This window comes from Rhincodon typus, chromosome 4 (genome assembly GCF_021869965.1).
Source record: "Rhincodon typus isolate 14 chromosome 4, sRhiTyp1.1, whole genome shotgun sequence".
NCBI classification, from domain to species: domain Eukaryota; kingdom Metazoa; phylum Chordata; class Chondrichthyes; order Orectolobiformes; family Rhincodontidae; genus Rhincodon; species Rhincodon typus.
The window spans coordinates 108,673,736-108,701,241 of record NC_063335.1 but is presented as its reverse complement, the minus strand read 5'-3'; the positions used below and the strand labels follow the sequence as shown (position 1 = coordinate 108,701,241).

General features: G+C 41.6%; 1 protein-coding gene across 1 annotated transcript in view; it reads left to right on the top strand.

Moving 5' to 3' along the window:
• The window catches only part of LOC109920528 (piezo-type mechanosensitive ion channel component 2-like), a 696,943-nt gene that overhangs the window by 422,690 nt on the left and 246,747 nt on the right, over positions 1-27,506 (top strand). Inside the window, exons 11-12 of the mRNA XM_048596193.1 lie at positions 727-895; positions 6,024-6,155. Of these exons, the coding sequence (XP_048452150.1) occupies positions 727-895; positions 6,024-6,155 (301 nt within the window). The remainder of the gene's footprint in view (positions 1-726; positions 896-6,023; positions 6,156-27,506) is intronic.

Sequence of the window (27,506 nt, the reverse complement as noted above, 5' to 3'; positions counted from 1 at the left end):
ATTTATTAACTTTTTTTTCTCTAAACCTCTTTGCAAAATAAGTTAGTTCTGTTTTGGATTTGTATGGATGAAACTTAATATATATGGAAGTACAAATATAAAGTGATTTCAAATTTGCTGTCTACTAATTTATGTTTACTGAGGTTAAAGAATTACTTCAGCCATTGCTCATTAATTTTGTCTTGTAGCATGACGGCAAGAAACATATTTTTAAGATGTTACTACATTAAATGTTGGTTTAACAACAAGGCCTCTTAACTAGAAAACTGATTAGTTTCAGCTTGGAGTTTACTTTAACTTGTAACAATGATTTAAAATGGGAAACATCAGATTTATCACATGTTTACATCCTATCCAGTTTATCTTTCTCTAAGGTTTTGGAGTAGATTTGTAGCTCGGGTTGTGGGTGTTGAGGGTGTTGAAGTTGGTTGGCTCGCCGTTTCGGGCTTGTGGGTTGTTGATGGGTGGGAGAACACACCGACGCTTCATCGGAGGCTGCACTCAGGATGTTACCAAGCATGGTAACAAAACGTCTGCGAAACAAGAAACCAGCTCGGCAAGCCAACCAACTTCAAGTTTATCTTTCTTTTTTTAAATTCTAAGTATTCTTGTTTCATTCCTTTACCTAATATTGTTACTAAAAAAGTAAATGTTTAATTTGTAAAGTCAATGTTATTACAATGTGAATCTTGGTGATAAGTTTATTATCTCTCATTGTTATAAAAGGTTGTTTGGTGTATCACCAGTTATTCAAACAAATTGCACGACTACCTGGAAGATCATAGCCAATCCCAATATGTCTTGGCCCCAACATGTCAATCCTATCATGCTGTTATTACTGTACTACACTTTGGCTACACTCATACGTCTCTGGCTTCAAGAGCCAGTTATAAGGGTGAGTAATGTTCAACATATTGGAAATTTAATTTCTTATTACATGTTATTTAATGGTGGCAAATTTTCGCATGAAAAGTCCGGTATCTTTGACATTATAAAACATCACGCTATCAAAATCAATCTTATTTAAGTGTTGAAATAAATTGCCTCTATACTACATGCAGTGTCAATCATCTGGTGTAATAACAGCAAAATTCTAATAAAAATGGAGATAGGTGCTTGTGTTGCAGTGGTAGTGTGCCTATCTCTGAGTCATGAGACCCAGGTTCAATTTTCACCTGCTCCAGTGGTATGTAATAACATCTCCAAACAAGTTGATTAGAAAATATCAAATACCTGAAAATGGGCATAGGGATCGTGATATGCAGTTTATTACTTCTGATACAAGCTCCACCTAAAGTTCAAGTTACGTTCTGATTACCATTGTTGTGGCATACAGCCTCTCGATGCACTTGTGACTGGCTGCATGCCTGACATGCAAGTGGACATTTGTGAAAGGCTATGGTCACATGTAGTTAGCATAACTTAAGCCAGTTTGAACCTCTTAACTGAAACATGCATTTTCATTGGATCACATGCTGGATTTGGCTAGGGATATGCCTGGACAGAAAGAACACTGAAGGATCGTGTAAAAGGTCTGATGGTGTACTGAGGAATTGTCTAATGCAATATTGTAGCTCTTGGTTCAAGAGCTGGGCAAGAGCAGAGTGGAACTCTATTCGCAGAAGAAAGGCTCTCCCGATCAATACTGAGGACACCGAGAGCAGACAACCACCGCATTCAATAGCAGTAATGTAACCTAAGGACCCAGATGCAGTCCGGCGAGAAGCTCAATGTCATAAAATGTGCTCAAAGTCTGTGAAATTATCTTCAAATGCCATATCTTTACAATTGAACCACTACTCAAGATACCACCATTTTTTGTCTCACCTACCAACCTACCATCTAAATCTCATATTTTTCATAGTTTGCCATACCTTCACGTATTTAGCACTGCAGTGATGTCACATCACCCATGTCTCTCAGCTTGCACACTGGTTAACAGTATTTCAGCTTGTCAACAGGGATACCCATGGCCATACATCCTCACCTTGATGGAGGAGACAACATGCACCATAATTGGAATGCCCATGACTGAGACCCTTGTCAGCTGCAGTACTGGAAGGACTGCTCAACTGACTTGCACTTCTAATTCCCAAGTGATAGATTGAGCATGTTTGCACATACTTTTTTGCTTTTTCGGCTTCCCTTCACCACAACCTTACATTTGTTCCTTTTTCCTATCAAATAGTCAAAAACTATAACCTGACCATGTATTATCGAAGGATCAAGATATGCAAAAGGACCAAAAGAGCCTGATGATCAAAAAACAATGTTCTTCACTCACACTTTTATTCATCAGCTCAGATAGTGATACCGTCCACTCTTTGAACGTGACATTTTCATATGGTGAAACACCAGACAATGAAATCCTCTAGTCAACTTAACGAAAAGGATCATGTGGGTTCCAGATTTGTTGAAGAGTGATTTTGCTCTTGAGTTCTGTTTCAGAGGACTCATACAAGAACTTCAACGGGGCAGTCAGAAAAAAAACAGAAGGGTATGAACAATGAAATGCTAAGTACAACAATGAGCTTATGACAAAGTCTGCAGTCATGCCAAGGAACAAAAACAGAAATTGCGGGTAAAGCTCAGCAGGTCTGGCAGCATCTGTGAAGAAAAAACTCAGAGTTAACGTTTTGGATCCAGAGACTCTTCCTCAGTTCTGCCACATAGAACTGCTGCAGGGAGTTGAGCAGTTCTCATTTCAAGGATTCATCATAAATGATGTTAATGCCCTCTTCTCCCTTGAGCAGGTAGTGAGCACCATATTGTTCATATGCAATGTTGCTCGACTCACCATGGACCCAAGATTGCCTCTTCAGATTTTGGGAGAAGAATCTTTGGACTCAAAATGTTAACTCTACTTCTCTTTCTATACATATGTTGCCTTTCCTGCTGAGTTTCTCCTGTATTCACTGACTTTATTTCAGATACCAGAACCCACAGAATAGTGTTTCTGATTGAGTGCTTTTCTTTGCCATTTCAGTGGTCAGTTAAAACACAACCGCAATATCTCATGCAAATATAGCAGTTTTCCTGCCTTGAAGGCCATTAGTGTAGTGGCTAAATTTCACAACATGCATATGTTGCAGATTCTAAATTGGACTCAAAACAGCATCCAAAATATTGCAAACGTACACTTACACAACCGAATTTTGTGCAGAATGAGCACATACGTCCTCTCAGAATGTTCATTCCTTACTTATGGCTACATTATCTATGAATAATAAAGCAAACCATTGTCTTACATAATGTTAAGGCCAAAAAAAATGAAAGCCAACGTTGTTTTTCATCATAGAATGCTTCAGTAAGCATATAAGTATGGTCTTCTGACTTCTGTTTTGCTGTTCCTCTTTTTTACTCACACATGGAATATGGGTGTCATTGCCAGTATTCGTTGCCCATCCTGCGGTACATTTGAGGAGGCAGTGGTGAACTGCCTTCTTGAACTGTTACCATCCATTTGGTGTAGGCACAACCACAATGCCATTAAGGAGGGAGTATGAGAATTTTGAATCAGTAACACTGGAGGAATGGTAATATATTTCCACCTCTGGGTGGTAAGTGGCCTGGCAGGAAAATTGCAAACCATGGCACTCCATTCGATCTGCTGCCCTTGTCCTTCTAGATGGAAGTGGTTCTTGATTTGGAAGGTGCTGTCTAAGGAGCTTTGGTGATTTTTTTGCAGTACATCTTGCTGGTGCACAATGCTGCTACTGAGTGTCGGTTGTGGAGGAACTGACTGTTTGCAATGTGGTGCCAATGAAGTGCTGCTTTGTTCTGAATGGTGTCAGGCTTCTTGCATTTTTTTGAAGCTGCATTCATCCATATTCATCTTCTACATTCCTCTTGAGGGTTTGTATCACTAGAGATGCCTAACTATGACTGTTGCACAAATAGCAATGACACTAAGATCTCCCTTCTCTCATGGTAGCTTGAATCTGAGCGAGAAGAGCTGCATGTTGCACTTTTGGAATTTGTGTTTGGGCAGCCTAGTGCTGGCTCGTACATTTGTAGTGATCTTGGCAAGTACTGCTGTTCTGAGAAAATACAGTTCAGACAACTTGCTTTCAGTCATTGCCGTTCCACTGGATCCTGCATCTCTATATCTCCATTAATCAGTGACATAACAATAACTGTCAGAAACCCTTGAGTGACAACAACCTAGTAATCCCCACTGTTTAAAACTGTTATGTGAGGTGTTGTCAAATCTCTAATGAAAAAAGAAATTACTGGAAAATCTCAGCAGCTCTGGCATCATCTGTATAGAGAAATCAGAGTTAGCATTTTGAGTTCAGTGACCCTTTGTCAGAACACCTCCTAATCTGCCTATAACTCAAGTTTGTACCCCTTAGAGAAGGGGATAAAACTGCTTCTGGACAGCTTCTGAACGGAGGGACTGTCACAGTTTCCAGGAAAGATGCCATAGTTTCTATTTATGCCTGTAATTAAGAAAATCTTGAGGGAATTTCTTCTCTCGGGTGGTTGAGTCTTTGAAACGCCTTGCCACAGAGCGTTATGGAGGCAGACTTCTTGTGTACATTTAAGGTTGAGATAGATTCTAGATTGGTAGGGGAATCAAGGGTTACAGAGAAAATGGTTCAACGTAGATGTGAGGAATGTTGAATCAACCGTGATCCTGTTGAATGACAGAGAAAGCTCGAGGGGCTGAATGGCCTACTGCTGTTCCTGTTTCTTTGGTTCTTATGGTTTAATATTTCTATAAATGTGTGCAGTAGACTGCAGATCAGTTCCTAGGCAATTGAATTTATTCTGCAGGTAAGTATAATGGTCCTCAAATTTCTTCTATTCGGATGAACACTCAGGTTCTGATGCTGAGAGTTCAAAGATATAGACAGCCTTCTTTTCAGCTTCCAGGAAGAACATTGCCAAACATTATTCATTCTCTTGGCTTGCTCGTGCTTTGTGAATCACCTGGTTCAATGTCTTCGTTAACATGTTCTTGTTTCCCTACTTGGTGCATGAGAGTGAGAAGATATCTTCTGTGATCTTTTCCTCTACATTTTCTTCCTCAGTATAGGTTTTGGAATCTTTGCAGGTCAACATAAGAGTCTGACAGTTGTCTGAAGCTCCTTGTACTGTTTTGACCTGAGATTGTTGACTCCTGTGCCAACCAAGAAAACCAACTCTCATATAAAAAAAATGCCAGAAAAACTCAGCAGATCTTGTAGCATCATTGGAAAAAGAGTTGATGTTTCAGGTTCAAAAATGATTCTTCTTCTGAACTCAAAGTAGACTGAGTGAATTCATGGCCACCCAGGAAAACCAAATCTCATCAACAATAGAAGTTGCTGGAAAAGCTCAGCAAGTCTGGCAGCATCTACAAAGAAAAGAATCAGAGTTAACATTTTGGATCCAGTGACCCTTTGGACCCGAAACATTAACTCTGATTCTTTTCTTCACAGATGCTGCCAGTCCTGCTGAGCTTTTGCAGCAACTTCTGTTTTTGTTCCTGATTTATAGCACCCACAGTTCTTTCGGTTTTTATTTAAACCAAATCTCATGCAGCCTAACCAGTAGTTTACAAGGATCAAAATGATTAAGTTGATTGATTTTGATTGACCTTTGCTCAAGAAATGCGACATGAGACAATAGGTATATTTATCCAAGGGCAGAAAGTGGATATATTATATAAGGTATATATAGGTATAAGCTGGATTTGTACCTTTAAAAGTTCTGCTCAGGAAATTTGTTCTCACCCCATCACCGTCGCACTCCCAGCACAAAATACAAAACATGCTGGAAGTATATATAAATAGTAGAAAACTGGACAACATATTTATGGCATAAAATGGGCTACATATAATGCCTTAAATTATAGATCCAGTCTTCCAAGCTACTCTAAATCTAACCACCTCAACTACATATTTGTTCATTTAAATTATCTTCATTGTCTGTACCTCTTGTAATTACATGAGTATTCCTTACACTACATGCACTGTACATCTTCTAAATATATATCGATGTAATCTTCAAAATTATATTTCATTTTACCTTTACAGAATATGGAAGAAGAAAGTTACAACAGAGAAGAAGAAGAGCAAAAAGAGCCATTTGAAAGTGATTCATCTGTTACTGCCAATATGCGACGTAATATGTGGTATTCGGCACACTATGCAACTGATGAGAGAAGGGTAATGCTTCTTAATACATTAGTTTTTCAAATTAAAGCCTTCACATTCAACCTCAGAAATGTACGGGAAGTATTTGAATTGTTTAAAGGGAAACTAATACCATGAGTGAAGTTTTTATTTAGTTAATGTTATGGTCTCCCTAGACAAACCGTAGGAGGACTCAAGAATTTGTGTTTCTTTAAACAATCTTAGACTGGCGAAGCAGAATTCTGTCTAATATCCTGTTTTGGCTTTGCCTAGTTCTGTTCCTTCTCTGTTCAACGTCTCTGTTGCATGTTTATCCAATCTTGGTTCAACATCTGTCCCATGTCTGTTCGATCTCAGTCTGATACTCTATATTTTTCCTAACATACATGTTTAGATATGTCATTTCTTGATTATAGGATGTTGCTTGCTCTGGAGGGTTTTTGTTATGAGGAAAGTTGGATAAACTTGGGATTGTTTTCACTGGGAAGACGGAGGCTGAGGGGCAACCTGATAGAGATCTACAAAATTATGAGAGGCATAGATAGGGTGGATAGTCAGAGGCTTTTTCCCAAGGCAGAAAGGTCAACTGCAAGAGAACACAGGTTCAAAGTGAGAGGGGGAAAGTTTAGGGGAGAATTGCAGGGAAAACCTTTCACACAGAAGGTAGTGAGTGCCTGGAACATACTGCCAGTAGAGGTGGTCGAAACAGGCATCTTAGCAATGTTTAAGGCCTATATTGATAGACATATGAAATGGAGACAAACCGAGGGATAAAAACCACATATTGGCAATAAGCAGTGCGTCTAAGTAAGGAATAAGAATCGGCAGAGGCTTAATGGGCTAAAGGGCCTGTTCCTGTGCTGTATAGTGTTGTATAGATAACATAATAAAGCTCACTGTGTTCTTGAAACCTGTTTCAAAACACAAATAATATCCACTGTGGCTCCTGAAGAAGCTCATTAGACAATGAATAAACATACCTGTAAATTTAGGATTTCAAAATTTAGTCTTATCCAAAATCACAGAATTAGCAATATGGAATGCAATTGGTAAAATTTTTAAAAATGCTGTCAGATGAGGGAACTAACCCTGTGCTGGTTTGAGAAGGGACAGGACAATGACCTTTTCTTAATGCGCTTAAAATGATCCCTGTTTAAATGTAAGTTCATACAGTTCAGAGATAAATTCTCTTTTATTGAATTAGTATTTGAATTGGTGATAGTTTTGGATTACCCTTTGTTTTAATACTGATTTCAGTCAACTGTAAGGGATGCTGTAATTGTAACATTGTATTCAGTGAGTTGCCAGTCTGATTTTCATAGGGTGCTTTTTTAACTCCACTGGAGGAGAGGAACGTGATCTCTTCCTTAATTGTGCATGAGTCCTACCCCTTTGTCCACCCCTCTTGGTTCCTAGGTGACATTACACATCAACTGTTCTCAAAACATAGAAATGGAACAGTGGAAGAAGTATTCTCAACTATGTTCCTAATGTTATCTGCCTAGTCTTGTGAGATAGCAGTTCCAACTAATTTTTTGGTTTTAACTAACTTCGGGAAAATGTTTGTTTCATGGCCTATATCCAGTTTGTCTAGTTGCAATGCTGGGTCTACCTGCAGCTTTTTTCTTGCATTACACATGACATTGATGACATTACTTTCCTGCTAGTAATTGTTTTTACCCTGCAGCTCTTTTGCCAGTTTCTGCAGCTTTTTATTTTCTTTATCCAGCTATAAAGCACGCAAGTAGGCATCATAGGCAAACTTAATCCAGACTGTTTCTAACTCAGTTGTTCCTCTCATAAACTCTTTTGAAAGCTTATCAAGGACACGCTCATAATTACCATTGCATGTTTCTACAATTTCCAGTACAACTTCCACTACCGATGACCGGTGGGAATCTGGAATATACTCCCCGGGAGGGTGGTAGAGGCAGGAAACCTCACAACCTTTAAAAACAATGTGGATGAGCACTTGAAGCGCTGTAATATTTGAGGTTATGGGAAAAGTACTGATAAGTGTGATTTATATAGATAAGTCAGCATAGACTCAATGGACCAAAGTGCCTCTTCTGTGCTGTATGATTTTATGGCCCTAACTTTTCCTTTAAACTACCTGTCAGTTACATTTTAAAATATTAGTGCCATGGTAACTTTGATCAAAGACTGCTGCTTTTCAAATTCAAAACAAATTAATCCTCAACTTCTGTGGATCATTCTGCTTCTCATCTGCTGGGGGTAATTGACCACAACAACATCTCACAGTTCAGCAACATTTTTACTAACAGGCAGCATGGCTTCAGCTACTATCTGGTCACAGATAACAGCCCTGCTGAGTTCTCCCTTCAGGTTCTTTTGATACTTGACCAGGCTGTTCTCAGGGATTGGATTACTGCACTAACTGGGAGTAGTAAATTAAATACACACACCCCTTTTCAGGGCCAACCGAAGGATCTGATCACTACGGCAAATGTTGTAGTTATACTCCTTACACAAACCACAGGAGGAGTGAAGGATGGAGGTTAACTTCATGTTTATTCAAAGAAAATTCTGTCTATCACTTTGTCCTGGCTTTGCCTAACTCTGTTTCGGCTCTGTTTGCACTGTCTACCATATCTATTTCCCATATCTGTCATATCTTGGTCTGACAGCTCTCCAAAACATGCGGAAAATCATTAACCTTTATAAATATGCATTGTTTACATTTCATTATTGTAGAATAAACAGTAATCTTCCATTCCATGTATTTCTCTTATCCTGTCTACAGGTGTCTGTTTATTATCTAGTTTGCTCTCAGGCCTTAGGGTGTACCTGGTTCTTCTCCAGTCTCTGCTGCTGATATGGTAATTTATGGTGTTCAAAACTCATGCCTGTTAAAATATGCCTTGTGGTACTAACTTGAAAGTGTCGCATTATTCTTGTTGTAACCTTTGCATACAAAATCTTCTTTAATTTCCATTACAGTTATGTATGTGAAACCTTAAAACAAGGCAATCACAATATATCTGAAAACAACTAGTCACTATTCATTTCTACTATATGAAGCAATTTGAGTGTTATTCCAAAATATTTTGCAAAACATACTGTTTAGCATCACTCATTATAATGATCAGAAATATCCAAGGTAATGTTCTTGACAAATCAAAACCTTGTTCAATGTGTCTAGTGATAATTTGTCCTTTATAGTGCCCAACTCAAATCTGTTGTCCTAAATGCTGATATGCGATATTGCTTAACAATACATCTTTTAACTTAATGCACTGATCTTGTACTTACTATTGTAATTTCATCTGTGTTGGATGAGATGAATGCTAAGTATACTTACAGAATTTTGACTATGTGAACACTCAGAATATATTCCCTGGAGTATTTGTGTGAAACATATAAAAATAACATGGACCAATCAGAGAACATTTGAAAGCAAATTGAAAAGCCTATATTTCCAGAAACTCTGTCAAAATCATAAAATTGCAGAATCATGGAATAGTTACAGAACAGAAGGACACCATTTAGCTGCCATGTCTGTGGTTGCTGTCTGCAAGAAAAGCTCACTTATTCCCATTGCCTTGCCTTTTATTGATAGCCATGTTTTTTTTCTCTTCCAGCAATTGTACTATTCTTTGTTTTTCAATGTCAAATCTGCTATCACTATACTCTTAGGCAGTGCATTCCAGATACTGATCACTCCCTATGTTTTAAAAGAAGTTTCCTCATGTTATGTTATTTCTTTATCCAATCAAAAATTGGGGGAAAGGGCAGTCTAGTCGCAGCATCATTGGGTTAGATGCCTGCTCTGGGAATATGGGTTCAAATCCTCCAAGACAACTGGTCAATTTTAAATTCAATTAATAAATATGGCATGAAGAAGCTAATCTGTACTAGAGACCTTTTAAATTATTGTTGATTTTCATGAAATAAATCAAGTTCACAAATGTCCTTTTGGGATGGTTGTCTGCGGTCCTGAACTTGCCTGAATTACAGGTGACTCCAGACCTACAGCAACATGGGGGATTCTTAAAATGTGCTCTGGAAATAGCCAGCAAGCCATTCAATTGTACGAAGCTGCTACAAAATCCAAAAAAGAAAGGGGATTAATCTAATCAGGCATGAAAACAGGAAGTCCAGATCTGTTAGCCCTGCAAAGACCTCATGATTGACGTTTGCTTGCTTATGTCAAACTTGGGAGAGCTGTCCCACAACCAGTCAAGCAATAGCCTGAGAGCCATAGATCACTATTCTATACAAGTTACTGTCCAAACCATGCACAATCCTACTGTCCTTCACTGTCACTGGATAGAACTCCTTTCCTAACAGCACCGAGGGTGTACCTAACCGCATGAATTGCATTGGTTAACGAAGGCAGTTCATTATTACCTACTCAAGGGCATTCCGGTAAGGGAACTTCATGCTGACCTCTCTAGAGATGCCCATAACCTGTGAGCAAACAAAAACAAATCACTCTAATTAATGTTCTATAGGTTTTGATCCTTCCAAAAATGGGAACAGTTTCTCCTTATCTGTTCTGTGCACTCTTGTCATGATTTTCAATATTTCTATTAAAACTCTCTCAATCATTTCTTCTGTAGGAGTACAGGCCCTACTTGTCCAATTCGTCCATGAAGCTGAAATTTATCATTTCTGTAGCCATTCTTTTGAATCTTCTCTGCATTCCTCTGAAGTGTTATTTTCAGAACCAAACAATGCTCCAGTTGAGGCCCAACCAGTGTCTTACACAAGTTTATGATAATGTCTTTGTTTTCGTACTCTACAGAATCCTATGTTAATTGCTGTCTCAGTTTGTACTGCAACATTCAGTAATTTGTGGAAATATACTTTCAGTTCTGCTACTCCCACATAGCCTTTAAATTTTTATCCGTAATTCTTTACTGGCTGTCCTCACTCTTCCTACTAAAATAATTCACATCACACCATTTATCTACCATTTGTTCATTCTTCTGAAATTTAACAATATCTTCCTCATAGTTCAGAAAACATAAAAGTTTGTATTGCCTGGAAATTATAACATTTTGTCCTGTTGCTCAGGTCTAAGTCATTAATATGAATCAAGTAAGGCAGTGGACCGAACACTTTCCTCTGCGGAATCCCACCATAAACATTTCCTGCCAGCCAAAACATCACTGCTTCTCTGTCATTCAGCTAATTTCTTGTTCATGCTGCTATTGTCCTTTCATTCTGTGTTCTCTAAGAATGCTCATAAGCCAGTTCTGTTTGGAAGATGATTACCAATGTATCAACTATCTCTATAGGCACCTCCTTCAACACCCTGGGATGTAGACTATCAGTCTACATTGTCAACTTTCAGCTCCGTTAATTTCTCCAGTAGAAACTTTCTTACTATACTAATTTCCTTCAACTCCTCATTCTTCCAATACATTTCAATCTCTAATTCTGGGAGATTTCTTGTGTATTCCTCGGTGAAAACTGACACAAAGTAATCATTTAGCTTCTCTATTGTTTCTCCTTGCCCAAATATAAATTCTTCTGACTATCCTTTCAAAGGACCCACATTTGTCTTAGCCAACTGTCTCCTTTTAACATACCTACAAAATCTTTTACAGTCCATTTTTATGTTTCTTTGCATTAGTATTACTTTGTCCTCCTTTGCTGTATTCTATAAACTTTCCAATCATCAGATTTATTACTGCTTCTGGACAATTTTAAACCATTTCTCTTAACCTTGTACAATCTTTAACTTTGTCAACCACAATTGACTGATCCTTTTTGAGTTTTTGCACCTTGATGCAATACATAGTTGCTGTAAGTTGGATAATAGTTCTTAAAGACTGTTCATTGCCAGTGTATAGTCATGCTTTTTAACATATTTTTCCCAATCTATCTCAACCAGCTTGTGCGTCATGCTTTATAGTTTCCTTTATTCAAGTTTAACCTCCTTGCTTCATGAACAACTTCACTCTGCAACATTATGTAAAATTCCATCATATTGTGGTCACACATCTATGAAAATTATCTTAAAATAAGATAATTAATTAACCCATTTTCATTGCTTGGTGCTAGATCCAAAATAGCATGTTGCCCTAGAAAACCACATTGAGGAGACTCCAAAAACTCCATTGCTGTATTGCTCAATTTGTTTAGCCATTGAAGTCACCCATGATTATTGTGTAGCACATGCTATAAGCTTCTCTCATCTTCCAGTTTATACCATGCCCTTATGTTATGGACCAAACCAGTCCCCCTCAAAATATATCAAGGAGACAGCCTAGACCCTAATATTTTCTTATTTAAAGGCAAGTGTAAGGTACTGTGTTCCTGATGTTTTAATTAAAGTTTTTCATTGGAGTAAAGGCAAATTTTAATGGTATGAATCAAAAACTTTAAAAAATTGATCGGAGTAGACTGTTCGCAAATAAAGGGACTCCTGATAAATGGGAGGCTTTCAAAAGTGTGATAACGAGAGTTCAGAGTCCTTATGTTCCTGTTAGAGTGAAAGGTAAGGCCAATAGGATTAGAGAACAATGGACAAAAAAGATATTGAGGTTCTAGTCAGAAATAATTACAATCATATGTCGAATATAAGCAACTGGGTTCAAATGAATCTCTTGAACAGTATAAAGAGTAAAGGGGCATTCCAAAGAGGGAAATCGGGATGGCAAAGAGAGGATATGAGATAGCTTTGGAAAATAAGGTTAAGTTTAATCCAAGGAGATTCTACAGGTACATGAGGAGCAAGAGAACAACTAGAGATAGTAGGGCCCCTTTAAGATCCATGAGGTCGTCTTTATGTTGAACCTCAGGAGATGGGAAATATGTTAAATGAATATTTTGCATCAGTTTTACTGTGGAGAAAGAAATGGAAGCTAGAGAACCCAGGGAAATAAATCCCTATTAAAGGTACGGTACCATCACACCAACACTACAGCTAGTAGTTGATGGCCTGTAAAAAACTCTGCTACCCCTTCCTGTTTCTGTGTTCCACACAAACAGATTCCACAGATTGTTCTTCTGATCTGAGTTCTTCTTTTACAAGCACTGCTCCCATCTCTTAATAGCACATCTCCATCTCCTTTTCTTGCTTGTCTGCCTTACTAAACATTGAATATCTTTCAATATTTAGTTGTCAGTTATGGTTACCATGCAACCATGTTTGTATAATGGCACAACCATTTAGCTCAATTTACATTTTTTCCCTGTTGTCTGTTACATGTACATAAATAATTCTTCACCCTGTCCAGTAATCCAGAGCTGGAGGAACACAGCAGGCCAGGCAGTATCAGGGGAGCAAGAAAGTTGACATTTCTTCAGAAGAAGGGTCCTGACCTGAAATGTCAACTTTCCTGCTCTTCTATGCTGCCTGGCCTGCGGTGTTTAGTAAAATGTGGGTCCTTTGAAAGAATAGTCAGAAGAATTTATATTAGGGCATGGAGAAACAATAGAGAAGCTAAATGATTACTTTGTGTCTGTTTTCACTGAGGAATACACAGGAAACCTCCCAGAATTAGAGATTGAAATGTGTTGGAAAAATGAGGAGTTGAAGGAAATTAGTATAGTAAGAAAGTTTCTACTGGAGAAATTAACGGAGCTGAAAGTTGACAATGTAGACTGATAGTCTACATCCCAGGGTGTTGAAGGAGGTTGCTATAGAGATAGTTGATACATTGGTAATCATCTTCCAAACAGAACAGACTTATGAGCAATCTTAGAGAACACAGAATGAAAGGACAATAGTAGCATGAACAAGAAATTAGCTGAATGACAGAGAAGCAGTGATGTTTTGGCTGGCAGGAAATGTTTATGGTGGGATTCCGCAGAGGAAAGTGCTAGGTCTACTGCCTTACTGATTCATATTAATGACTTAGACCTGAGCAACAGGACAAAATGTTATAATTTCCAGGCAATACAAACTTTTATGTTTTCTGAACTATGAGGAAGATATTGTTAAACTTCAGAAGAACGAACAAATGGTAGATAAATGGTGTGATGTGAATTATTTTTGTAGGAAGAGAGTTCCTCCAGCTCCACACTGTGTTATCTCTGACCCCAGCATCTGCAGTCCCTGCTATACCTGTTCAATAATCTACTTGTAGTGGTTGTAATGGGATCAGCCAGGTGGACCTCATAGAATGTGTTCCTGATTTGGGCAGGTATAGCTGACAGGTATAAATGGGAGGGTCAGAGATTCTGTTCACTCTGAAAGCTGGTTCTGAGGAAGCCATGTATGTGTAAATAAGAGTGACTTAGTGACAGGATACTGGCCTGTGTGGAGTTATTTCAATGGTGACAAGAGATAAAAATATGCCCCTGAAGAAACTCACTTGCAACAGTCATCTTTGAATTGGGGTAAACATTTCTGGCATCATGCCATCAATTGGGAAGCTTGACTTGTTCAATCCTGCCATTGCAGACTGGGCCTAATATGTGGCAAGAATGCATTGGCACAGAAGAAAAGCAAAAAGTAATTCTCCTTACAGCTTGTGGACCCACAGCTTTTTCGGTTATTAGGTTATCAACGTTTCCTGAGTCACCAGATACGAGAACCTTTCAAGAGTTGATGAATTTAGTTAATGAATATTATGATCCCAAGACTCCTCTAATTCTGAGACACTATCGGTTTTAGTTGACAATTCAAGAGCCAGGGAATCCATGTCAAGATTTTTGACGAGTTTAAGACAACTGGCAGAGGCATGTGACTTTGGTTGAACCCTTGATGAGACCATTTTTTATGTGGGATTAATGATGTAACCATCAAAAGTGCCTACTAGCTGAAGCTGAACTTGACTTCAAACTGGCTTTGTCATTAGACAATGCAACAAGTGGGGCATATGAGGTATTCTGATGGAAACGGACAACCTTGCCAAGCTAACTGAACTTGGGGGACACCACTTGAGTGAAGACAATTGCATAGTCTCGTTACGGACATATCCTGAACAGAGGGTCAGCCCACAGCAAAACCACAAAACAAAGCCAGCATCAGCCAAATGGTTAAAATTTTCTTCACAGTCCGGGCCAGCAAGCCATTGTAGTTGCTACCAGTATATGGACTGGAGACAGCAAAAGAGTTCCACTGGGTGTAATTGAGTAAGAGAACTCATAGGCCAGCATCCAGAAGAGGGCACACCCTGAAAAGCCCACCTATGTCCAACATCCAAATCAGTACCAGTCAAAATAAATGTTTCATTAAATGGTCACCTAGTTCTTATGGAGGTTGATACCAGTGTGGCTGTATTAGTGATTGCAGAACCACTCGTTAATGAAGTTCCCTCTGTTTAAGTTTCCTTTAAGTTTCCATAAGACCACGGCTACACAGAGAACTTATGCCAGGGAACCTTTACAGATTGAGGGTGCAACTTCGGTTCCAGTCTGGTTCAGTTACCACTGATTGAAGTGAAAGGCTCAGTCCCAAGCCTGATGTGGCAAAATTGGTTGAGAAAGATTCACCTAGATTGGCTGAACAGCCATTTAGATTAGGATTCCCAGAATTATACTACAATTAATACTCATGAGTGTTTGTACCGATATACAACACTACCATTTGGGATATCAACAACATATGCCATTTTTCAGCAGACTATAGAGAGCATTTTACAAGGTCTCCCCTAGGTTGCCATTTATCTGAAAGATGTGCCAATAACAGTGAGGACCAATAAAGAGCACTTAGAGAACTTGGACATGATCCTTAGATGTTTCTTCTCGGTGGACGTATGCCTTAGGAAGGAAAAATGTATGTTCCAGGCACCCCAATTGACCTACTTGGGCTACAGAGTTGAGAAAACTGCTCTACACCCTTTGGAAGATAAAGTGAGAGTGATCAAAGGTGTCCCGGCTCCCACTGATGAATTATTACAGAAGGTTCGTACATAACCTGGCCTCCATCCTTGCACCATTACGTCTGCTATTGAAAATCTATCAGCCTTGGAAATGGTCTCGTAGCGTTTAGGGAAGTAAAGAAGCAGCTGTCTCATCTAAGGTGTTGGCATACTATGATCCCAAATTAAGTCTTTGGCTGACATGCGATGCTTCTCCGCATAGTATCAGGGTAGTATTGACTCATAGATGGTCCAATGGAGAGGAATGCCCAATAACATATGCTTACTGGACTTCGGCTGATGCAGAGCGCAAATATGCCCAGATAGAGAAGGAAGGTTTGGCGGTCATCTCTGGTGTGAGAATGTTCCACCAATATCTTTGTGGATGCAAGTTTGTAACAGTGACAGACCACAAACCTCTGCTAGGGCTTCTCAAAGAGGACAAGGCTGTGCCGCCCATCATTTAAGGCCAAATTCAGTGGTGGGCTTTCATTCTAAGCGTGTACAATTACAAGCTGGACCACAGTCCGGGAGGCCAAGTAACAATTGTAGATGCCTTGAACTGCCTTCCACTGGCAGATACACTATCGCTGGTGCAGCCACTGGAAGAATCTGTTCTGGTTTTCTATTTTCTGGACATCCTTCCAGTCACCGCTGACAATATCAGACTGTGGTCACAAAAATGTTCTGGTCCTGCAGAACTAAAACATCTGATGGTGATGGGGAAACAAAAGGGTGATCACAACCAGAATTGAAACTTTTCTGGCCTTGGTGAGACCAGATCACTACAGAGGATGGCATTTTATTCTGGGGAGCAAGAGTGATTGTCCCGAGCAAAGGTCACCACCAGATAATGATTAGACTTCACTAGGGTCATCTAAAGGTGTCCAAAATGAAGATGTTAGTGACAAGTTATGTCTACTGGCCAGGATTGGATTCAAACATTGGATGGCAATGCCAACAAGGACAAAATTTACCGCCAGCAGCTCCCCCTCACTCATGGGAATGGCCAGGTATACCCTGGACTTGGTTACATGTCGACTGTGCTGGCCCTTTCATGAGCTCAATGTTCTTAGTCATTGTGGATGCCTCCACAAAGTGGTTGGACATGCATAGAGTTTATTTGTCAAACATGGGGACGATAATCAAAAAGCTGTGAGCATATTTTGCAATACATGGGCTCTTGCAAGTGTTGGTAGCAGACGACGGGCCATCATTTACGAGCAAAGAATTTGACTATTTCCAAAGGTTGAATGCTATTCAGCATATAAGGACATCTCCATACCATCCATTGTCTAGTGGTCTGGCAGAAACAGCAGTCCAAACTTTGTAGACAGGTTTAAAGAAAGAGCCTACAGCGTCACTCGATACCAAACTCTCCTGATTTCTATTTGATTATCGGACTACCTCTCATGCGACTATGGGAATAACTGCAGCAGAGTTGCTAATGTGGAGAAGGCTCCACACCAGCTTAAATCTGAACTTCCCAGACCTTGGGGGGTAGGGTGGGGGGCCGGTGGGGGTGGTGGTGGTGGAGGATGGGGTGTGAGAGAGTGAAACGGCATCAGGAATGCCAATGCCAGACACGATTCCTCTAAAAGAGAGAGACAGTTTACTCCAAGGGATGAAATTTAGTGACGAAACCACAGAAATGGCCCCACATGGGTAAGGGGCATGGTCGATGTGAGGTCCCGTGACGTACAAGGGTTAGGTGGATGAGGCGGTCCTGAACGAGCACACGAACCACGTGAAAGCTGCAAATTCACAAACGGGGCAAGAGCAAAACATACTCAGCTCCTCAAAACAGCTGGAACCCGTGGGTTCTCCCCCTCCATCAAAAGTCAAAGAAACCTCAGAGTCCGAGATGGACATGGTGGATGTTGCAGCTTCGATGCCTTTACCGCCTGAAGAAAAGGATGAATTTCTTCCGAGATGCTCTGGGCGCAAGAGGCAGGCTGCAGTGCAGTACACACCGCCCGTATCTAAGGCTGAGTCGTAGGAACTGGACTCAGTGTGAAAATGCCCCAGGAGAGGGAGAAAAATAACAGGCCCCTCATACAGCCAAAACAGTGGATCTGATACGTGGACGACAAGTTTGTCATCATTAATTGCACCAAGTTAGAAGAGACACACCATCTCATCAACAACATTTTCATCAGGATCAAATTCATGAGACAAGAGGAAGACAACAACCAACTTTCATTTCTGGACATCTGGGTAGAATGAATGACCAACGGGGAGTTCCAAACCACAGTATATAGGAAGGCAGCCCACACTTCCACAGCAATCACCCAAAATGTTCACAAACAAAGCTGTGTTAGGACACTATTCAAACAGGCCACAACTCACTGCAACATGCTAGAATTACACGGGAAGGAGGAAAACCTATACAAGACCTATACAAGGTCTTTGCTAACAACAGAAATCCTAACAACTTCAGCTGCAGGTGCCTACTAGATAGACAACACCAAGAGGACACAGTTTGCCCCAATACACTGGCCACACTATTGGTAGTGCACAAAAATCCACAGCCACACTATGACAAACACTCACAAGGACCAAAGACCCCATACCCACAACATGCAGCACCAACGTAGTTTGCAAAATACCTTGCAATGACGACAACACACATTACATTGGCCAGACTGGAAGGAAACTAGCCATCAGGATACACGAACACCAACTAGCAACAAAGCAACACAACAAACTTACCCTCATCTCAATGCACTCAGACAATAAAGGCCATCAATTTAACTGGGACAATGTGACCATCCTAGCTCAAGCCAACTACAGACACATACAGGAATTCCTAGAGGCCTGGTTTTCAACCCGTAATGCAATTAACAAACATGGGGAGTTAGATCCCATATACAAATCCATGTAGAACAGAATCGGAAATGACACAACCCAACTTAACAGACCGGATAATATAAATACCAAACGGAGTATGACAACATCGTTTCATCGGAGGCCGCACTGATGATGTTTCCTCGCGTGGTGACGAAACATCTGCACGATAACCAGCCAGCTCGGCAAGCAAGCCAATAACCTCATCCAGAACCTGAGCTACAAATCTTCACAAGAACCTTAAACAGGCCTATGTTCCCGGACTTGGAGGGGGAAGGACTATGCAGTGATTTTTAACTAGGTCAGTCAGGTGGACCTCATAGAATATGAGTTCCCTGATTGGACCAGGTTAACATCCCCAGTCAGGGAGCCTTAGCTGACTCATATAACAGGAGTGTGAGAAGTTCTGTTCATTCTGAGAGCTGGCTCTGAGGAAACTGGACTAGTGTCAAGTACTATTCACATGCAAATAAAGGATGACTCTCAACCATTCCTTTGTTATTTTCTAGACTCCTTAAACTTGAGGTCATCTAAAATTCTGCTGCTATGCCATTTGCAGCAAATTCCATTTTCCCATCACCCTATGCTTGCTGAGTTACATTGGCTCCCATTGAAGCAACATTGTGATTTTAAAATTTTTGTCTTTGTTTTTAAATCCCACTGTATTGTCACCTAATAATCACCTCTAATCCTACAACGTTCCAAAATATGTGTGCTCCTCCAACGCTGGCCTCTTATGCGTTCCCAGTAGTTATTGGTCGCTGTGCCTTTAGTTGCTTAGGCCCTGGTTTGAAAGCTCAGGAATATAAGGAGATAGTAGATAAAATGAACAAGTGTTTAGCATTGGCCTTTTCTACAGACGATACAAGTAACACATCAAAAAAAGCTGTAAATCACAAAAGTAGAAGGGAGGAGGGAACTCAAAATTACAAACACCAGGGATGTGGTACAGAGCAAATTGTTGGAGCTGCATGTTGATATATAGATTTCAAGAAGGAGTTGGATATAGCACTTGAGGCTAAAGACATCAAAGGATATGGGGAAAAGTGGGAACAGGCTATTGTGTTGGATGGTCAGCCATGATAATAATAACTAGAGGAGCAGGCTCAAAGGGCTAAATGGCCGACTCCTCCTCCTATTTTCTATATTTCTATGACAAGTGCCTGCTTCCTACAGACTTCATCCTCGGGTCTCAGAACAAATGGGTAGTAAGATAGTGTATGTGTTGATTGGAATTTTCAAAAATTTCCTAGATTTCCATTTGATTGGAAAACCGTGAATGTAACTCTTTTCTTTGAAAATGGAGGAAGACAGGAAGAGGAATCCACAGTTCGGTTAACATAAATCTGTCATAAGAAAGATGTTAGAAGGATGTTGCTGGGTGTAGAAGGTCTAAGTTATAAAGAAAGGCTGGATAGGCTGGGGCCTTTTTCACTGGAGAGTAGGAGATTTACTTTATAGAAGTTTATAAAATAATGAGGGGTATAGATAAAGTTAATGGTAGTTGTCTTTTCCCTAGGATGGGGTTTTCAAGTCTAGGGGACACATTTTTAAGGTTTTTTTCGCTATTCATTTGTGGGATGTGGGTGTCGCTGGTTAGCCAGTATTTCTTGCCCATCCAGAGTTGCCCTTGAGAAGGTGGTGGTGAGCTGCCTTCTTCAACTGCTGCAGTCCACCAGCTGTAGGTTGACCCAAAATGCCATTAGGGAGGGAATTCCCGATTTTGACCCAGCGACAGTGAAGGAATGACGATATATTTCCAAGTCAGGATGGTGAGTAGCTTGGAGCAGAACTTGGAGGTGGTGGTTTTCCCATATGTCTGCTGCCCTTGTCCTTCTAGATCGAAGTCTTCGTGGATTTGGAAGGTGCTGTCTGAGGATCTTTGGTGAATTTCTGCAGTGCATCTTGTAGATAGTGTGCAAAGCAGCTACTGCATGTCGGTGGTGGAGGGAGTGGATACTTGTGGATGTAGTGCCAATCAAGCGGGTGGCTTTGTCCTGGATGGTGTCAAGCTTGTTGAGTGTTATTGGGGCTGCACTCCTCCAGGCAAGTGGGGAGTATTCCATCACACTTCTGACTTGTGCCTTGTAGGTGGTGGACAGGCTTTGAGGAGTCAGGAGGTGACTTACTCGCCGCAGTATTCTTAGATTCTGACCTGCTCTTGTAGCCATTGTTTGTGAGTCCAGTTGAGTTTCTGGTCAATGGTAACCCCCAGGATGTTGATAGTTGGGGACTGAATGGGTAACACCATTGAATGTCAAGGGACACTGGTTAGATTGTCTCTAATTGTTAATGGTTATAACCTGGCATTTGTGTAGCATGAATGTCACTTGCCACTTGTCAGCCCAAGCCTGGATATTGTCCAGATCTTATTGCATTTGAACACGGACTGCTTCACTATCTGATGAGTTACAAATGGTGCTGAACATTGTGCAATCATCGGCAAACATCCCCACTTCTGACCCTATGATGGAGGGAAGGTCATTGATGAAGCAACTGAAGATGGTTTAGCTGAGGACACTACCCTGAGGAACTCCTGCAGAGATATCCTGGACCTGAGATGATTGACCTCCAACAACCACGACCATCTTCCTATGTGTCAGGTATGACTCCAACCACCAGAGAGTTTGCCCCTGATATCCATTGATTCCAGTTTTGCTCGGGCTCCTTGACGCCACACTCGGTCGAATGCAGCCTTGATGTCAAGGGCTGTCACTCTCACCTTACCTCTGCATTCAGCTCTTTTGTCCATGTTTGAACCAAGGCTGTAATGAGATCAGGAGCTGAGTGGCCCTGGCAGAACCTAAACTGGGCATCACTGAGCAGGTTATTGCTGAGCAGGTGCTGCTTGATAGCACTGTTGATGTTGCCTGCCATCACTTTACTGATGATTGAGAGTCGACTGATGGGGCGGTAATTGGCCAGGTTGGATTTGTCCTGCTTTTTGTGTACAGGACATACTTGGGCAATTCTCCACATTGCCGGGTAGATACGAGTGTTGTAACTGTACTGGAACAGCTTGGCTAGGGGAGCAGCAAGATCTGGAGCACAAGTCTTCAGTACTATTGCCAGAATGTTGTTAGGGCCCGTAGCCTTCGCAGTATCCGGTGTCTCCAACCGTTTCTTGATATCATGTGGCATGAATTGAATTGGCTGAAGACTGGTATCTGTAATGCTGGGGACTACTGGAGGAGGCCGAGATCGATCATCCACTCAGCACTTCTGGCTGAAGATTGATGCAAACGCTTCAGCCTTAATTTTTGCACTGATGTGTTGGGCTCTTCCCCAATATTTGTGGAGCCTCCTCCTCCAGTGGGTTGTTTAGTTGTCCACCACCATTCACGACTGGATGTGGCAGGACTGCAGAGCTTAGATTTGATCTGTTGGTTGTGGGATCGCTCAGCTCTGTCTACCACTTGCTGCTTTTGCTGTTTGACATGCAAGTAGTCCAGTTCTGTGGCTTCACCAGGTTGATACCTCATCTTTAGGTATGCCTGGTGCTGCTCCTGGCATATCCTCCTGCACCTTCTGTTGAACCAGGGTTTTCCCCCTGGCTTGATGGTAATGGTTGAGTGGGGGATATGCCGTTACGGATTGTGCTGGAGTACAATTCTGCTGCTGTTGACGGCCCACAGCGCCTTATGGATGCCCAGTCTTGAGTTGCTAGATCTGTGCGAAGTCTGTCCCATTTAGCACAGTCATAATGCCACACAACACGATGGAAGTTATTCTCAGAATGAAGGCGGGACTTCATCTCCACAAGGACTGTTCGATGGTGAGAGGAGAAAGATTTAAAAGAACATGAGGGCCGAATTTTTTATAGAGGATGGCTTGCATGTGAAATGAACTTCCCAAGGAAGTGGTGGATATGGGTACAATTACAATGTTTAAAATCATTTGGATAAGTACATGAATAGGAGGAGTATGGGTCAGGAGCAGGCAGGTGAGACTAGTTTAGTTTAGGATTATGTTCGGCATGGACCGAAGGGTCTGTTTCTGTGCTGTGTGACTGTATGACTATGACTCTATAAGTTACAGCAGGGCACAGGAAAATTTAAAATTTGACAGAGTCAACATGGTTATAGTGAAAGGGAACTTATGTTTAACTGATTTTTCTGGAGTTCTTTGAGAAAGTGACATATGTTTTTGATAAAGTGGAACAGCTGGATGGACTGTACTTGAGTGTTAAAATTTATTTTTTTTGGCTGTGTTATGTTGAGTTTTCTGAAGGGATTTCCATTGCAATGCCCTGTCAATTTTCTAGCCATTTGTTACCAAACTCGCTGCATTAACTACCTACTCTGTTCCTATAATCCTGTCCATTTCTGCACCCATTATACCATGTACCTGCCCAGAACAATGCGCCATTCTACTATATTTGCTCAAAGACCAACATTCCTGAAACCCATGCTATCTTTGAAAACTGGTAAGCATTCTGACAAGCGTTGACAATGCAGCTTTGCTCCTCACCAGCATAGTCATGGCACAGCAGTCACAAATCCACACTGTCCATGCACATAGCCAACATGGCTGATACTCCAACACACACACAGTTCCATTCTTTCACCCTAGTCACTGCCCTTATATCATATACTTTATTTGTACACAAAGCTACGTGCTCAGTCTGAACATTCTCTAAGTCATTGCTACCCTGTCTCCAGTACCCATTGTACACCTGTAATTTGTCATTGTCTTAGTAGGGGATCATCATACACATACAAGCAATTGGATACACCCAAAAATAAGCTTTTATTTACAGACACCAAAAGCAAACACAAATAAAGTCAATCAACTTCAAGTTCACCCCAATAATACAAACCAATTATCTTGGCTAACGAATATTTTACAATCCATGATAGTCTGTTGCATCCAGCTCTCACTTATTAGAAGCAGTTTCAATGAGGTTTTGTCTGATTTATGGCAGCTGATGCAGCTCAGCTCTGTCATGGACAAGGACAGTTTCGTCCTCCTCAATGTCCTCATCCTCCTCTTTGGAAGACTGCACCAGTGGCTCAGTGGTTAGCACTGCTGCCTCACAGCACCAGGGATCTGGGTTCAATTCTAGCCTCTGGTGACTGTCTGTGTGGAGTTTGCATATTCTCCCTGTGTCTGTGTGGGTTTCCTCTGGGTGCTTCAGCTTTCTACCACTATCCAAAGATGTGCAGGTTAAGTGGATTGGCCATACTAAATTGCCCATAGTGTTCAAGGAAAGGAAGTGCAGGTTACAGGGATGGGGTAAGGCGTGAGTCTGGGTGGTATCTGCTTAGGTGAGTAAGTGTGGACTGTTTGGGCCGAATGGCCTGTTTCCGCACTGTAGGGATTCTATTGGGGTGGCACGATGGCTCAGTGGTTAGCACTGCTGCCTCACAGCACCAAGGACCCGAGTTCAATTTCATCCTCGGGTGACTGTTTGTGTGGAGTTTGCACATTCTCCCCGTGTCTGCGTGGGTTTCCTCCCACAGCCCAAAGATGTGCAGGCTAGATGGATTGGCCATACTAAATTGCCCCATAATGTTCAGGGATGTGTAGATTAGGTGGGTTATAGGGGGATGGGTCTGGGTGGGATGCTCTAAGGATCGGTGTGGATGTGTTGAGCCAAAGGGCCTGTTTCCACATTGTAGGGATTCAATGATATGTGATTCTGTTTGCCTCATTGCCTACTTTAATTGTACAGAGCACAGCACGCCAAGATATTGTGGCACACTGTGTCCAAACCAACAGTACAATAGTCTGCTCTATCTATTTGAGACATGTCAACATTAAATCTGCACTCTGCATCATTCAAGATCTTAGATTCTAATTCTAAGAAATTGCGTCATGAGCCATGCTTGCAGTGGTTAGCTCTTGTTCCCAGTAACCACTCTTATAAGGGCTCTGGACCCTCAATTACACCAGGTATGCAGTACTCAAGAATACTGCAGGATGTAGGAGTCGTGTCAGGTGCTAGTGGAGCGGACATACACCTGCAAGAAGTGGCAACATCGATCACTGATAACCTGAACTGTAATTGGATGGAATCCCTTCCTGTTGATGAATTCTGTAGCATTATAGAACAGTCATCTAAGAATCAGGTGTGTGCAGTTGATGGTAACCTACACCTGGGGATCCCAGCTGTAATCTGGGTTGCAGCACTGACCTCATCATAGGCAAATGAAATAAGGCAGTGTGACCTTGCAAAGATGGCAGTGATCACAAACCTGATGCCCTTGTAGATGCGTAACTGAGCAATCCCATCATTTAATAATGGAAAGGAGCCAGTAACATCGAAATCAAAGCAGCAATTACCTTCACAGAGACTGGGAGAGAATGTGCTCCCACTCCTCCAGCTGCTTTCCAAATTTCTGTCACAGTTCCATCACAGTGTCCCAGGACATGCAGAGCCTGCGTATCTCTCAACCTATAAAGGTTTATAAAATCATGAGGGGCATAGATAAGGTGAATAGCAAAGGTCATTTCCCTCGGGTGGGTGAGTTCAAAACTAGGGGCAATTTTTAAGGTGAAAGGAGAAGGATTTAAAAGGGGCCTGAGAAGCAACTTTTTCACACAGAGGGTAATTTGTATGTGAAATGAACTGCTAGAGGAAATAGTCAATGCAGGTACATTTAAAAGACATTTGGATAGGTACATAAATAGAAAGGTTTAGATGGAAATGGGCCAAACAAAGGCAAGTGGGACTAGTTCAGTTTAGGAAACTTGGTCGGCATGGATGAGTTGGACCACGATAGTGAGAAGTGTGCTAAGTCTCATCTGCAGAGTATGTTTCTGATGACTCTTCTGAGATCTAAGAACTTCTGTCACTCCTTTCCATAATGTAGATAACAAGGGACATGTGTTTCTCATCAATCCACCTTCAAGCAATTTGTTTAAAGTGCTATTCTGGCTGAGCGTCCACTCAATGTGATCAAGAAAGAAATGCATGCAGTTCGACACCATTCCTTTCCCAGAACGACATCAAACATTCAACTTCTGACTACATTCAGTACAGACAATTGGAACACTTAAGCGGCAGATGATGAAGCAATGCTGGGTGGCTTCCATAGCACTCTTCAAAGTTGCATGAATAATGGTTCTCCTTTGGCCAGCAGTAGCCTTTTGTAACATCATTGCTGCCAACATCAACATCATTGAAATGCTCATGTTCAATTTGCAAGCACCATGGACATGTTGCAAATCACCTTTGACTAGAATCTAATCCTTAGAACCTTCAATCTGCATGTGTAGCAAATTGCTAATGACTTGATTGCAAATTAAATGTATCTGGAGTTTGCAAATGGCCGTATCATGTATCAGAAGTTGATAATGGAGACAATATCTAAGAGGAAATGTGCTGGATATGCTGAAAACTGTCCATGCCATGACAGGGCCTATGGTTTGGGAATATGTAAAGGACATGGAATGACATGATCAGTTATTGATCTCAATTTTGAGCCCTGAAGTCTGCAGGGTCCTCGAGGAAGATGAGATGCTGTTCTCCGAGCACTGAGCCTTGATGGAGCACTGCAATAAGCCCTCAACAGAACAGTTGATATGGAGAACTGTGGTGCTGAAGTGGCAAGCAGCTGGAAGCGTGATGTTAGTTTTACGGATAAAAATTGGTGCTCTGCAAATCGATCACCCAATTTGCGTTTCGTCTCCCCAGTGTAGAGAGGACCTCATTGTGAGCAGCAAATACAGAGGACTAGATAGAGTGAAGTGCAAGCAAATTGCTGGCTCATCTGGGAAATGTGTCTGGGGCCCTGGATAGTGAGTCAAGTGGTAGTAAATGGCTAACTGTTGCACTTTATGTGATTGCATGGTAAGGTACCATGGGAGTGTGGGGAAGTGTTCAGAATGGAGGAGGAGTAGATCAGGATGTCCAGGAGGGAACAGCCACTGCAAAATGCTGACAAGGGAGAGGAGGGGAACATGTGTCTGGCAGTAGCATCCTTCTGGATGTGGTGGAAATGGTGGCTCATGATCTTTTGGATTTGGATACTGGTGCAGTGGAAAGTCAAGACCAGGGACGCCCTATTATGGTGTGAGGGAAGAGAATGGGTGAGGGATGAGTTAATGAGATAGTAGGAACTGCAGATGCTGGAGAATCTGAGATAACAAGGTGTAGAGCTGGATGAACACAGCAGGCCAAGCAGCATCAGAGGAGCAGGAAAGCTGACGTTTCAGGCCTAGACCCTTCTTCAGAAATGGGGGAGGGGAAAGGGGTTCTGAAGTAAATAGGGAGAGAGGGGGAGGCGGATAGAAGATGGATAGAGGAGAAGGTAGGTGGAGAGGAGACAGACAGGTCAAAGAGGCGGGGATGGAGTCAATAAAAGTGAGCGTAGGTAGGGAGTTAGGGAGGGGATAGGTCAGTCCAGGGAGGACAGACAGGTCAAGGGGGCGGGATGAGGCTAGTAGGTAGGAGATCGGGGTGGGTCTTGAGGTGGGAGGGGGGGTTGGGGGGAGGAAGAACAGGTTAGGGAGGCGGGGACAAGCTGGGCTGGTTTTGGGATGTGGTAGAGGGAGGGGAGATTTTGAAGCTTGTGAAGTCCACATTGATACCATTAGGCTGCAGGGTTCCCAAGTGAAATGAGGTGCTGTTCCTGCAACCTTCGGGTGGCGTCATTGTGGCACTGCAGGAGGCCCAGGATGGACATGTCGTCTGTGGAATGGGAGGGGGAGTTGAAATGGTTCGCGACTGGGAGGTGCAGTTGTTTAGTGCGAACCGAGCGTAGGTGTTCCGCAAAGCGGTTCCCAAGCCTCCGCTTGGTTTCCCCGATGT